We start from the raw sequence: 14,754 nt of genomic DNA on the forward strand, positions 1-14,754 counted from the left end.
AACCGGCTCTCCGAGCAACCTGTTCCGGTGTTTCATCACTCTCACTGTAAGAAACTCTTCCTCACAGCGAATCCAAGCCACCCTTCGTGTGGTTCAGACCCATTTCTCCCTCCGAGGGCTCTCAGGGCCGCGCATCCCGGGCTCGCAGGGCCTGGCGCACCCCGGGGCTCTCAGGGCCGGGCGCACCCCGGGGCTCGCAGGGCCGGGCGCACCCCGGGCTCGCAGGGCCGCACATCCCGGGGCTCGCAGCACCCCGGGGCTCGCAGGGCCGCGCATCCCGGGGCTCGCAGCACCCCGGGGCTCGCAGGGCCGCTCATCCCGGGGCTCGCAGCCCGCCCGCGGCACCGCCCCGGGGCCGGGCGCGGCTCCCATTGAGGCCGGTGCCGGGCCGGCCCCCGCCGCGGCGGGGCCAATGGGGGCGGCGGACGCGGTCGAGCCTCTCCCCGGCCTCCCCCGGCGCGGCCGGGCGGCCGTCATGTGAGGGGGATATAGTACTACGGGAGCGGGGCCGCGCTCCGCAGCCGCGCACCCGCCTCCCGGGGGAGCTGCGCCCGCCTCCCGCCGCTCCGCGCTCCGGCCGCTCCTGCCTCCGCGCTTCGCTTGCGTTGAGTCCCGCGGTTTTATTGTGCGAGCGTGGCTTTTAAAAATTTTTATTTCTATAGTTATTTTTTGCCCTTTTTTTTTTTTTTTTTTTTTTTTTTTTTTTTTTTTGTGGCTTGGTTGTGTTGTTTGGGTTTTTTCTCGCCCGTTTTCGTTGTTGTTGTTGTTGTTGTTGTTGTTGCGCTCTCCTGGTCGTTGGTGGCCTTTGCTGCCCCCCCGGCTCGCAGAGGAGTTCAGGTAAGGGCGGGATGGGGCGCGGGGCCGCTGTGCCCCGGCTGCCCGCACGGCAGATGGAATTCCATCCCCGCCGGGGCAGCGGCCAGGGCTGGGGGGCTGATTTCGGGCTGGAGCGGTGCCGTGCCATGGAGTGACAGCCGGCGAGGCGGGGGGGTTATTCCCGATCATCGCGACCGTGCTGGAGGGGGGGACAGAGAAGGAGCTGGGGCCCCCCAAAGCCTCCTGAAAAGGGATGGAAGGAAAAATCAATACATAAATAATAATCTCCAAAAAACCTCTACAAACGGAACAAACAAACAAACCACGATTAAATAAAGCCCAAACAAACATGTTTCGCAGCCATGGAAGCCTGGCTGTGCTCGTGCTGGAGTGGGAATTCCGTGTGTGTGTCCCGGCACCCCTTTCCCTGCCCAGCGGCTGGTGCCACGCGTTCTTTCGGGGCTCCCTTCACTGCCGGGGTGCGCTCCGGCGGGGCCACTGCCTGTGCCCGCCGCAGGTGAAGTGCTTCCTCTTGTGGAAGGCAAAGTTTGGGGCTGGAGCGGGTTAGTTTTCAGGAAAGAAAGCTCTGGGAATGTTTCTGCAGCTTCTCAGGAGCAACGTGTTTGGAAAAAACAAACCTGAATTACCCCACTGTGTCCGGGGAGCAGCACAGCCACCTTGCGGAAGAGACGAGAGCAAATGGGTTTACTCCTGGCTCAGGGCTTCTTTTTATTTTTTAAATTTTTTTTTCCTCCTTCTTTGCATTTCACTTAATTTCTTAGAAGCTCTGGGCTTCCTTCATTGCCTTGTTTATGGCTCTGTCTGTGGAGCAGAAGTCAGCCTGAACAGATTTAAAACAAGAGAAAACCCTGAAGAGATTAGTCTTAAACTAGAAAAAGCTGTGGCAGTAAATGTAGGAAATGACTGTCAGCGTCTCATGTATGCTGTATGATCAGTTGTGCTGGGCTGACTGTCCAGAAATGACAGGCTGGGAAATTCATCCCCGTGTTTCAGCAAGTTCCCAAGACTTCACATTTTTAATGTTGCTCTGAGTCAAAATATGTCTTCTCTGGTTTGCTTTTTGTAATTTTTTTTTTTTTTTTTTTTTTTTTTTGGCTGGCGATTAGATGGTCAGGTTTTAAACAGAACAACATGTTTTTGGCAGAAAGGACATCATAACAACCCAGGGAACTCTTTTAAAAAAAAAGTTGGAGACGGTGGTGCTGCCGAACAGCTGCTGTGTTTCACTCCAGAAGTGGCTGTTTCCAGTGGCTCAGGCACTGCGGTCTCACTATAGGTGCTTACATTTCTAACGTGTTTTCAGCGTTCCTAGAGATGAAAAGTGTGTTATGGAAACAGCATCATTAGTTTTCATAGCCTTCACAGCCCCGGCTTTTTTTGGTTTTGTTTTCTATTCTTCTGTTTTTGGCTGTGTCTTCAGGCAAAGTAAGGATAAAAGTCTTTTGGTTGTTAGCCTGGCCTTTAGGAAAAAAAATATAGCTAGGGCCCGATCCTGCATTCCAGGCATTCTCCAAAATCTTCTTGGCTGTTCTGCAAGCTTTGAGAGTGCACAGAAAGCAGAACTGGCCTGTAATGTGCCTGGGTCTATTTGGCTCTGACAGTCCTCTCTTAAAAAGCCTCTGGTTACATCTAGTGACATTGTTCCTTGTCAAAAGAGAGGGGAAACAAGCCTGCGGGCTGTTTTCTGCTGAGGTAACCGGCCCGCAGCAATTGCTAGGGGTTCATTATTCTTTTTCTTCCCCCTCATTTAAGTCCTTATTCAAATTACAGTTTAGTTCTATTCCCAGGGAAATATATGGATATTTTGATATGTGCTTCCCAGCTCTTGCAAGCATTTAAAGAAACCTCAAGCATTTTAATATTTTATTTTTTTTTTAGAGAAGTTCACCAACTGCTTTTGGTGCACGCAGAGCACGCCAGCTTTTCTTAGAAAAGCACATGTTGCAGTCCAGATTTCCCTCACAGCCCCATTCTTTAGAGGCTTAGGCTGGAATAATACAGACATTGGAGGGAGGATCAGAAACCATCTGAGGGCAAATTTTCCTTTCTGCCCTGTGTTTCTCAAGGCAGTCACCAGCTTTTGGTGCAAGATAGAAACAATCAGCTTGGGTGAATTCTTACCAGATGCCAATACTAATTTGTCAGAAGCAGATGGTGCTTTCTGTTTCAAAACTGCAATAGCTCAGCTATGGGACTTCTGCTGGGGGAACTTTCCATCAATACAGAGATCAAAAAAAAAAAAAAAAAAGTGTGTTAGAAATAGTTCAGTTCTTCTGACTCTTCGCTTTTACTTTAAGACATGATTATAGTCTAAGGTCACAAAACAGAGCCACTAACCTCTGTTTGAACTTCCTCGTGTTCAGCACATGTAGGTATTTCATTATTGGTTCAGAGACACAGCTGACTGACAGGATACATAGACCAGAAAAATGTGCAATCTTACTTTTAATCTTTATTTCAACCTGTCCCTGTTTCCTCCATGTGTCTATGAAGGAGGAAGCCATATCTTTAAGAAATATGGCTTCTGCCCCCCCTTCCTGGGAAATATTAATAGATGCTGCCAATGGGACAGAGTTATTTAAGGGTGTTGTGTAAAATACCTCACTCTGTGTTCACTGCAGCACTGAGCATACAGACATCTGATTTTTCTCCAGAGAAGGAAAGACAGGGCAAATTTTGGAGATGAGGCAGCATCTGCAAGAGCAGTAACAACCATGCTCTCGCCTGCACAAAACTGGGTGCTATTGACTATTCATGGCAAAGCGTCCAAAGCGCAGCGGCAGAGCCTGTGGAAAATGACAGCGTGTAACAAGATTGACTGGCATTTCCTTCACGCTGGGTCACATGCCTCCTAATTCACACACACACACAGCCTCATAGGCTGATCGAATGACTTCTATCTCTGCACTCCACATACCTTCCACAGAAAGAGTTGTTTTATTATGCACATGTACGGCTCTGTTTTCAATCAGTCACCTTGAGCAAATGACTGAGGGCCAGTGTTCGCTCCATCCCGAGCTCTCTGCGTTTGCTCGCTAAGGGGCATAATCTCCGTCCGTAAGCAATTTTTTGGTTTTTTTTTCCCTCGGGGAGGTGGGGAATGAAAACAATAGGCAGATGTCACTCCTGCCATCCCCTCCGCAGGCGCCTTTCTAGGAAGTTTGCTTGCCTTAGCCGCTAAAGCACAAGACAGCCGGGGTGGGCTGCGCTGGCACAGGCGGGTTTGCTGCCGCGGTTTGCAGCGGGATGCGGGCTCAGGGGAGCCGGATTTGCGGGATGCGGGCTCAGGGGAGCCGGATTTGCGGGATGCTGCCCCAGCACGGGCACCGGGGCCAGGTCGGGATGCCGGGGCCGTGCAGCCCTCCCGGTGCAGCAGCTGGCTCGGGGCTCGGGGCTCAGCCCAGCGAGAGAGGGGCGTGGGGCGGAGGGGTGACAGCAGCAGCAGCTGGCTGGCAGGGCATCGTAATTAGCTCCGTGCAGTGCCAGCCTCGTTAAGGACAGTGCAGGTGATGATGACGTTGGCACACTGATTCATTACATCTGGAGGGGAAAATCCACCTAGTAAATGCTGAAGCACAGTAAATATTTTTGGCTCCTGCCAGATTGATCCTTTCATTATGCTGAACAGCCTATATTTGTAGAACTGAGGAAGTTAAAAATAAGGTTGGTGGAAAGTTACAAGATAGGGAAAGGATTTGCATTTTATGGCCACCAGCAATAAACTTTTTTTATTTGTTTCTTTTTGGTGGTAAAAATTTCAACACTTTATTTTTTCTTCCCATTCCCTTCTTTGGCTCTGGATTTCACTGCTAGGTGAAAGCTTGTTATTTATTTTCTCTTGCCGGTAATATTCTGTAAGGGAGCTGTAAATCTGGAGCACATATGATTGGGAAATGATTTCTGACAGCATTCTTTTGCAAATATGTGGTGCAATCCTGCAAAATGCTTCAGCCCTGACAGTCCTCGGGGGGTGGTGCAGACGTATCAAAGCTTGTAGCAGCCTGTGTACCCAGGGAGGCTGGACAGGGCTTTACGAGTTTCAGTTCATGGAGATAAATGATTAAACCGACTTCTGACTGTTGCTGTTTTGTTTTTCCTGCACTTAGGCTCTCACCTGAACTTTAGCTGCCTGTTATATGCTGTTGGGATATCCTTAAGAGATCATCCAGGAATGGTGGATCACTTGCTGCCTACTGATGAATCCTTTTCATCCACAAGATCTCCTCTTGGATACTTTGGGGACATGACAGCTGGTGTGAGGTCCTACCAAATGCTGCCCTCTCCCCTGTCAGAGGATGACAGTGACTCGTCCAGCTTTTGTTCTTGTTCCAGCCCTGACTCCCAGGTCCTCAGCTCCAGCTATGGAAGCACATCCAGTGCAGAAAGTCAGGACAGTATCTTAGACTATTTATTGTCCCAGGCATCTTTGGGGAACACCACTGCATCATGGTGGGACAAAAGGAGACTTCAGCCAGTAGTGAAAGAGGAGTACTTTAGGTTGCCTGAATTTGCCGTGGATATGGAAGACTCAGGACCATTTCAGCCCACACTTGAGGAAATTGAGGAATTTTTGGAGGAGAACATGGACTTGGAGCTCAAAGAAAGACCTAAAAGCGAGACCAAGGACTTGAGAGCTTGCAGCCAGGTTTCTGTTGCTTCGCTGCAGCAAAAAGACCATATGTTACCCAGTACTAGTTTAAAAGAGAATAAAAATGAGCAGTTGACTAGCTCAGCGGAAGGTGGCCAAGCTTCAAATGGAGGAATGACCCTGGAGAATGGAATACCGGTTATGCTCCAAATTCAGCCTGTGCAGATCAAACAGGAGTCCAACACGAGCCCCACTTCCCAAGGACCAGCACAGGAGAACATTAAAATTGCACAGCTCCTAGTCAACATCCAAGGACAGACATTTGCCCTTGTGCCTCAGATAGTTCAGTCGTCCAATTTGAACTTGTCCTCTAAATTTGTCCGCATTGCTCCCGTCCCCATCGCCGCCAAGCCAATTGGGCCAGGAGGCATGATCCAGGGGCAGACGGGAATCATCATGGGTCAGAAATTTCAAAAGAACCCTGCAGCTGAACTCATTAAAATGCATAAATGTTCTTTTCCTGGTTGCACCAAGATGTACACGAAAAGCAGCCATTTGAAAGCCCACCTGAGGAGGCACACAGGAGAAAAGCCCTTTGCATGCACGTGGCCGGGTTGTGGATGGAGGTCAGTATTGGGATGCAGCTCTGTCCAGCCCCCTTCCTCTTTTTGCTCACTCGACCTAACTTGCTGAGCAAGTAGGTTTGTACTCTGATTTATAAATTGTTTCTATTGCCAGAACTTGTTTGGTTGGTTTGACAATGAAGACCTTTTATCTTCCTGCTAGGTAACCCAGGGGTTCTGATAAACTAAACAGCACAGCATCACCTGCTGGCACCAGCAGTTTTAGTGTCTTAAAAAAATAAAAGTAGTCCATCATAATTTGTATTTCATTCTAGAGGGTCAGATTAAGCTTGTTACCACAGGTAAGACCTGTTGTTTGCATTGGTGTGGTTGCAGCGCACCAGTCCCAGCAGACCCGTGGCTGGCACCAGCTGAGGCTGAGTGAGCTGGATGGTTTAGGGCAGAATTGCTGTGCACAGCCCTGTGTGGGACTAAACGTGGTCAGTGAAGGGCTGTGATAAGCAAGTATGTTTAAAAGCAGTGTTCTGTGCACTTTCATAGAAAATGCACTCCATCCCACTCCTTCTTAAAATGCTGGCAGTGACACTCTGGCATACTCTGGGTTTTATTCTCTGTCTTGATTCAGAAAAATGCGTGGGTGCCACTCAAAGTTGCAAAAAAGCTGTCAGATGTAACAACATAACCAGAAGGCTGAGGTGGAGTTAAGCATTGCTTGAATGAGAGATTGCAGGTTTGATTGAGAAAATGTTTGGCAGACGGATTTTAAAAATATTTTATTTTATTTTTAATATGAATTGAAAAATTTAGTCTTTTTTTTAAAATATCAGCTTTTTATTTTAAGGAAGCTTTGACAGGTGCCTTCCTCTCTCTTTCCAGTTAGCTGTATTACTAGCTTGCCTGCTGGCAAGTGCTAATGTACAGCACCACAAATGATGATGAGAGAAAATATAATCTTAACTGCCTTGTGTTAAATTAAATTGAATTTCTTGCAAATAAGATGCTGCAGGGCCTCAGTGAGCAATGTCTAATGAGAAAATGGGTTGTGATCATGGGCAACACATGAGGTAAAAAGTAACAGGAGAATGTTGTGTAAAAATGCAAGTATGTGAGACATGCAGCAGTTAGAGATGGCTGGCTTGCTTTGAGGGAAAAGGTCGCAATGGAGATGAACCACTCTTCTCCAGCTGGACCAGTCTGAAGTTTGCTTCTCAGATGGGCTGAGGAGATCAGATTATGGTGGCTCTACAAACTGGTGGTGATTTGTTTCCTTTTGTCCTGGCAGCACCTCTCATGGGCTCAGTTTGTTGCTGCTCAGGGTCTCCTCTCACCAAAGCATTTTTCAGATTGGTCCCAGAAACTGTGGGCTGGTTGCTCCCAACCTGCAGGACAGGCACTTACTGCTTTTTCTTTGGTTGCCAGCGTACGTGTGCACAGACAGCAGATGTGCCTGTGGGTGTCATGCTGGCTTTCCTTGTGCTGGGATGTGAGCACAGCTCTCCTTTTTGTGACAAATGCAAATGTGGCACGTGAGGGTTTGTCTAATCCACGCTGAGATTTGTACCAATGCTCCCAGTGACTTTTGTGGCTCAAGATCAGAAGCCTGAACCATTGCCTGTTGATGACATTCTCCAGCTCTGTCTTATCACAAAGCTGGTGTTCCCCAAGATATAAAACCAAGGGTAACATTTAGGAAAAACACTAAGTTGTAAAGGATGGCTACATTTACAATAGGTGCCTCTCTTCTCAAAACCTTGTGGCGAATGATTTGCTTCATTGGCTGCTGGGCCAAAAGAAGTGCAGATCCCACAACCTGGAGCACCCTGAACTTTCAGCCACTACAACGTTTTAAAGATGAGCCCAACAGGAAGGAAAAATTAATCACCTTGATAATGAAGAACATGTGTCTTGTCCACAAACAGCTGCTGCAAAGGGCTTTTCAAACCCTTTTGCTGTTGGTCTTGTTGAATTTCACAGCCTGGGCTGCAATCTCAATGCCCAAAACCACCAAACTTTGGAAGGGCTCTGCTACAAGAGAAGTTTATAGCCAGCAGGAGAGGCTGTGTTTGGGGAGCTGCCTCCTGTGCTCACAGCAATCCTTAGCACCAGCCTGAGGTTGCTGCACATCCCCTGTGTGCTGCTGCACATCAAAGGCCAGACCCAACTGAGCACTGAATTACTCAGTCCTCTTTCATCAATAAACCATGTTTACCTTTTCAGAAGTTCAGTGAGAGCTGTGACTTAAGTCTCACATGACTTAAGTCCACTGCATCTGGCCACTCTGTTTGCTCCCAGGTCTACATAATCTCAAATGAATTTAAGCACTAAAACACTGCTGGACTCTGCTTTCCCCCTTCTTCCCTGCGTTCTTGTGCTTGTGTATTTATTTTTTCACTGAAGACACTTAAGAGCTGATCTCACTGGAGATAGTAATTTCAAAACCAAAACAAAGTGTTGCCTAGCACGAAGTGCCTGAGCTCAGTGGGAGGGTTAAAGGTTCCTCAGCTCTCTGTGCCTGATGTTTTAAATTCACCAGGGTTGGAGTGTGCACCCAGCAAACCCTTTTGCTAACCCCTAGGGTGCCTGCAGACCCCTAGCACCTCCCTGATGGAGGCTGAACCCTGCTTGCTTGTGCCCTTCCTCGGCACAGGGCAAGGGCTGGTTTTGGCAGTCTGCAGAGTGGTGCTCATCTGGCAGTGGCCAGTGACCCATTGTGGTCCCTGGACGGGTCAGGGCACTGATCTGTGTCGTGCCACCTTCTACCTTTGGCACCCCAGCCTCTGGCTGGCAGTGCTTGGGCCAAAGAGCCGAGCTGCAGCACGGGCTGGGCCCTGCAGCTGTGTCAGGGCTCCTGCTCCCCTCCCTGGCACTGTGCAAAGCTGCTGCGAGGCTGGGGCATGAGGCAATCACCTTTAAATGCCCCACTGCATCTTCTGGCTGGGGGCCCCACTGGTGACAGCATGGGCCATAAGCTCGCCTGGTTTGGCAGGGAGGGTTTCAAGCTGGTGGCACGTGTGGCCAGGAGTGTGCCTGGGCCCGAGTGGCCATGGGCAGTACCACACATGGGGCAGGGCAGGCATCTTGCGTTGGCTTTTCTTGCTGCTGCTGTGCAAGGGGATGACAGATGCACAGGGGCTGTGCTGGTTTCTTGCAGGAAAGCTCTGGGGATGGGCAGGAGGGATCTGTCTAGAGGCTTCCTCCACCGCAGAGCAGAGGTACAGCCTGAGTTGGCATCAATGGCTGGGGGCCATGGCAGGGACCAGGAGTACCAGGCTAAAGCTGTTGACCTTTCTTGCCCCATGAGCCACGTAGGAATCTCCCCATATGGCTGGGAGACACAGGGCACGTCCTACACATCAGGGAGCACTAGGAGTTTTCTTCAAGGGAGATGAAGTTACAGTCCCTTAGGGTCCTGCCAGATAGAAGGATGAAGAAGGCTCTTTTAGTTGCTGTGGGATTCCCCAGATTCCTTCACTTCTCTTTTGAAGGAGGAATCCTTCTGGAAATGGCCATGACAGAATAGTGAGGTATTCCTTGGGGCTTCCTTTTTTTTTTTTTTTTTTTTTTTCCCTTTTGAATTTTGCATTCCACAGTGGATTGTTTTCACTTTCTTTGGGTTGATCTCAGTGCCAGAGTGTGCTGCAGATATTTCACTGCAGAGCCAGACGGCCAGATCCTCCCAGCTTCCTTGTCCTAACCTTTGCGTTGTTTTTTTGTAAACACACAGACAGCTTGAGGTTTATTTCTGCGGGCTCTGTAAGTTGATCTTTCCGTCACTGCTGGGGAACAGTATTGCAACATTCCTGCCTCTTCAGCTAAGGACATCGTTATGAGGCACAGTGTATTTTTATCAGATGAACTCATCCAAGCTCATTCCTGACATGTGCCTCTTTCTCCCCCACCATCCATGCAATTCCCCTCGAAATGCACTTGTGAAGCTCTTCTGCAGGATTAGCCAAGTGCTACTGCACTTCTGTTGCAGCTGGTGACCTTAATGGCCAAGGACATAGGACAAGGCAACCCAGACACATCTGGTTTTACTTCTTTGAAGTCTGTATGTAAGAGGAAGTCTCTTTGCAAAAGTGCTTTTCCTCTTTTCCCTGGATGTGGCACAGCTCTGTCCCTTGTCCAGCACTCAGTCCTGCTGATGCAGTCGTCACAGGCAGCACCCTACACCCTCCATGCCCACTCACCCATAGCCCTGCAAGAGCACCCCTGCAGGGATCTGGCACTGGGATTATCTCACTGCTAAGGACCTGGGAGAAATCCCTGACCCTGCTGCTCCTGGGACCAGACTGTGTTTTTGGGAAGCTACGGCTGAAAGGACCAGGGGTGTTAGAGAAAGCAAACATGCAAGTAGAAGGCATGAAGAGAAACTTCTGTCATGGCCTTTGTGAAGAAGAGTCATCCTAGACAAGGAGCAGGTGGACAGCTCCATAACAGCTGCCTGTTCATCATGGAGAATTTGACTCTTTCACCATGAGCAAGGAAAGGAAGAAAAGCCAGTGAACAGGTGAAAGAATCTCCCCTAGAAATGCCCCTGGGAGAGATGCCCAGACCATATCTTACCTGTGGTGAGTGCCTGGATCAGCTTTCCAGGGGCTGAGTGCTCTCTGGGGAGCATGACCAGACTGAAGAGCTGCAGCAACTGAGGAAACCATTACCAGCTTTCCCAGTGCCTATGCCCTGGTCCTCAACTGTTGGCAGGAGATCAGAGCTAATTAAAACCTTTATGTGGAAACTTACTTTTCTTGCATGAGGGATTTATTCATAGGAGCCCAGCAGTCCTGTTTTCTCCCTTTCATAAAAATAGCATATTCGCTCTGTTGGTGATGTGATATTTTGCTCCAGAAGGGCACATTTTTCTACATGTTCTTTCCCTGATTTGTTCAGCTAGTGCCCATGACTTCACTTATTTATTGTAAATAAACAGCTGATACCATTTCTTGCAAGCCCTCTTTCTGTGCCGCTCTTTGTTACTGTTCTGGCAACAAAACAATTAATTGCCCTTTGTCAGGCAGCAAATTTTTTGTACCCATCTGGACAGGGCTGTTTTAGTGTGACATTATTAATTAACCCTCTGTCTCCTAGTCATGTCCAAAGTGGAAATAGAGCCAGCCCTGTTCTTAAGGCCAAAGCATTAGCTCATTTGGGTTCAATAGAGCCTGTGGGATTCATGGTGGCTATTTGGGGATTTCTCTGTGGAGATGGAAAGTGGAAAATATCTAAAATTCAAAAGACTATGGAATGCAGTTTTGGTAATTAAAGGCTCATTCTTGATTTAACTTACGCATGCTAACTATGCAAATAACTATGCAAATGGCCATTGGGGCCCACCTGAATTTCAGCTGTTGCGATGCTGAGCATCTCTGGTACTATTAATGACTCTTCATTTAGCCTGAAGGAGCACACACGGAAGCCAATTTTTCATCTGGATCTAATAAGTAATGTTGTTTCTAGGTAGCTGTGGCTGGATTTATCTGGAATCCCTCTCAAACTGGGTGCAGAGTTAGGGGTGTCTGTTGTGCTTGTGTCAGTGGGAGCTTGAAGCAGACCTCACCTGCAGGACAGTGCTTGTTGTCTCTGCTTGAGGAGCCTGTGCTTGGATTTGCAGGAGAGAGATGGTGGGGGTGGCTTTGGAGGGGACTGCAGGGGGTGAGAGCAGCGCTGTTTTTGGCAAGCTGTCCCCATGTCACAGGGTGCAGGATGAGGCTGGCACACACACTGCCTCTGTGCATTGCCCTGAGTCCGGGGCTGGGAGTTGTTTCCCTCACTGCTGTGACCAGCCCAGCCCTGCTGTGCATCCCTTTCACCTCCTGGAGTGTCCCAGTGGCCTGAGGGGACATTTTTAACTCGCTGTGAGAGACTTATCATCATAAACCCCCATGTATCTGAAAAGGCTTCTCCTCTCTTGCAGGTTCTCCAGGTCAGATGAGCTGTCCCGGCACCGGCGCTCCCACTCGGGGGTGAAACCCTACCAGTGTCCAGTGTGTGAGAAGAAGTTTGCTCGCAGTGACCACTTGTCCAAACATGTCAAGGTGCACCGGTTCCCACGCAGCAGCCGCTCCGTGCGCTCCGTGAACTGAGGCCCTGCCCTCCCCTCCTGCCCCACGGCAGCCGATGGCAGCACTTTGCTCACCATGTTCCTAGTGATAATTTATTTGTCTCCACAGAACAGTCAATGCTGTTACTTGATACCACCATGTTTGAGTGCCCCATGCCCTTCAAAGATGATTTGAGAATGAAGCTCTTTTGGGTCAGGGGAGCGGGGCGCTTCTTCCTTTTTTACTTTTTTTTTTTTTTTCTTTTAAGGATATTATTTTCCTTTCCTTCTATCTGTCTCTCCTTTGCTGCTGCTTCTTTTGGAAATTACAGTGTTTTATTTTTAGCTGTTTTCTGCTGCACAGGAAAATGTAAAAGTTGCTTGCTGCTAGTTAATTATAGCCCTGGCATTCCTGAGGGCTTTGCTCATGTACAGGCCACTCATTGTGAGTTTTTATTAAGCTGCTCTATTTGTCCAGTTTGAAACAGCAAATTCCTTTTGAAATGAAAACAACTCCTTTGTTTTTGGGTCGCCTGAGCCAAGGATTTGTAGGGGCTGGCCTTAGGAGGAGGAGCAGTGGGAGTTGGGGATAGGGGGAGCCAAGGCTTGGAGGGCACTGGAATGTGCCTCCATGCATCTCTGATTTTCCCAGCTCACATTTACCTTTCCCTTGGCTAGGGCTATATATAAATATTTATGTATACATATTCATACATACATACATATATATATATATTTTTAAGCAAAACACATCCCAAGCAGACCCAGAAGCTCAGGCTGGATGGAATGGCTTGGAGTGAAGCCTCTGGAATGTGTGCTTCTGTCCTGTGCTGCCAAGGGGTGAAGGGATGCCCAGGTTCCAAAGGACACTGCTTTCCTTTGAGGCTGGTTTGCAGCATCCACTACCTTCAGCAGAAGAACTGTAGTCTGCCCACAGAGCAGCACAAAGGTGTTTGTGAGAGCCTCTGAGCTCTGTTCTGTCTCTGCTCCTGCCCTGTGGTGTGGCCTGGGAGGGAGAAAGCAGAGCCCCAGCCCTGGGGGTGCCTGGTGGGCATCCCCACACCCACAGAGGGTCAACCGTGCTGGCTGGAGCTCAGTCTCTGTGTGCTGCAGGGTCTGTAGGATGTGCCTGTGCCCAGGGAGGGTGGGAGCAACCACGACCTGGTGGGACAGAGGTCTGGGGGTGACGCTCATTGCCCATCCTCTCCCTCCCGACAGCCATGTCAGAGCTCCACGCAGCTGGGGTGGGCGAATGGGTGAGAACAGTAGCCAAAAGAAACAAATTTGTGTGATAGCTGGCTAAGAAGGGAATTTAAGCAAATAATCAGATGGTAGCAGGCACGTGATTTTATTTGTGTTTCTTCTTGTTTTGTTTTTCCTTTTGAACTCTGGCGATTGTAAGAAGCTTTAGAAGAAAATAGGATTCAGTAATTAGGAATGATTTTATAATGGATGTTGCATTTCCTTTCTGTTTGCAGACGGCATCTGTCTTTTCTGTTGGCAAAATGGGAAGTAGGAAAGTGTGATCCTAGAGCTAGGCAGAGCAGGAGCCCACGCTGTGTGAGAACAGCAGGTCTGGCTAAAGTGAATGCATTCCTTTTGTCCTCTAGAAATTAATATAAATGAACTATCATCTATTGACTGGTGTATATCACATCCTATGAATGTATGTAAATAAAACTGTACATAGATGCATATCTATATAAAATATCTTTTAATAACGTATCAAATTTGTGTAAATTGGAAAAAAAAATACCTATAAAGCCAGTGTACATAAGTTACAATTCTGTATATTTTCTTTTGTTCTTCATAAAAATATATTTACTTTGACAATAAAATGAAAATGGAAATTTTAAATCCCTCCTTGAAATTATTATTCATTAATTTCCTTTATAGCCAGCATTGTAATCAAGACACTTGAAATTTGATTCACCTGGATGTAACTTTTCAGGTGCTGTGTAACAGGGATCAGTTCTGAAGTTGTCTTCAGTTTTTCTCATCTCAGAAAGTTCTTGGGAGGCGTGAGAGGTCTCAGCTGTCTCTCTTCACTGGAGCCCTCACGCCTTGCTTGGCAGCCACGCTGGGACACGAACGCCTTCCGTGGCTCCTGACTGCTGTGGAACAGGTCTACAGGTGCAGTAAAATGGTGGCTAATAAAGTAGAGCAAGCAGGTTTTGAAGGAATTCCAGCTTTAGTGGTTAGTATGGAGAAGGAAGGGCTTCAAAGTCTGCTTCAGACTGTGACGGTGACTCCCTGTGTGACCCAAGACAAAGGACTCGATTGCCTGTTCTGCAGTTCCCTTTCTTGTAAAATGGGGATAATAACACATCACAAGGATACTGTGGGATTTAATTTGCATTTGTGTGATCCTTGGATGGAAGGAGCAAGCAAAGAGACCAGTAGTCACAGGATTAGATTGTTAAAGAAAGGCCCAGCCTGATGGAGGTCTTGGTGCCAAGGCACCTCAGTTGGCTCTTCTGTAAATCCCACGCCTGAAAGAGGGATGTGAAGGAGCTGTGCTAGGAAGCATTGCCTCAGGCCTGAGGAGAAGACACCCTGTTCTGCAAAAGCCATTGCTTCCATTTGTAACAACCGGGGCCTGAACACCATGCCCTTGTGACCTGCAAGCTGGGACATCTCTTGCACTGTGCTTCTGCTTGCTTTGGCCTCCACTGGAAGAAGAAGCCAGCATCATGGCTGGTGTT

General features: G+C 48.4%; 1 protein-coding gene and 1 long non-coding RNA gene across 4 annotated transcripts; one reads left to right on the top strand and one right to left on the bottom strand.

Annotated features, from left to right (window-relative positions):
* The first annotated feature begins 442 nt into the window (after nt 1-442).
* Nucleotides 443-13,906, top strand: KLF15 (KLF transcription factor 15). Of its 3 annotated transcripts, none has more exons than XM_002198563.7 (3): nt 443-837; nt 4,944-6,051; nt 11,924-13,906. In XM_002198563.7, the coding sequence occupies exons 2-3, from the start codon at nt 5,009-5,011 to the stop codon at nt 12,090-12,092; spliced, it is 1,212 nt and encodes a 403-aa protein (XP_002198599.3). In that variant the 5' UTR covers nt 443-837; nt 4,944-5,008; the 3' UTR covers nt 12,093-13,906. The 3 variants fall into 3 exon arrangements, with proteins under 3 accessions (XP_002198599.3, XP_030138921.3, XP_072790793.1); XM_030283061.4 differs by lacking the exon at nt 443-837 and adding an exon at nt 1,247-3,894; XM_072934692.1 differs by lacking the exon at nt 443-837 and adding an exon at nt 4,061-4,173.
* Nucleotides 749-1,253, bottom strand: LOC121470619 (uncharacterized). The gene is made up of 2 exons (XR_005981724.2): nt 1,166-1,253; nt 749-1,059 (listed from the first exon to the last, which is right to left on the bottom strand). It is a non-coding gene; the product is annotated as an uncharacterized lncRNA (long non-coding RNA).
* Nucleotides 13,907-14,754: the final 848 nt, after the last annotated feature.

Source organism: Taeniopygia guttata, chromosome 12, assembly GCF_048771995.1.
Source record: "Taeniopygia guttata chromosome 12, bTaeGut7.mat, whole genome shotgun sequence".
In the NCBI taxonomy this organism is placed as follows: Eukaryota; Metazoa; Chordata; class Aves; order Passeriformes; family Estrildidae; genus Taeniopygia; species Taeniopygia guttata.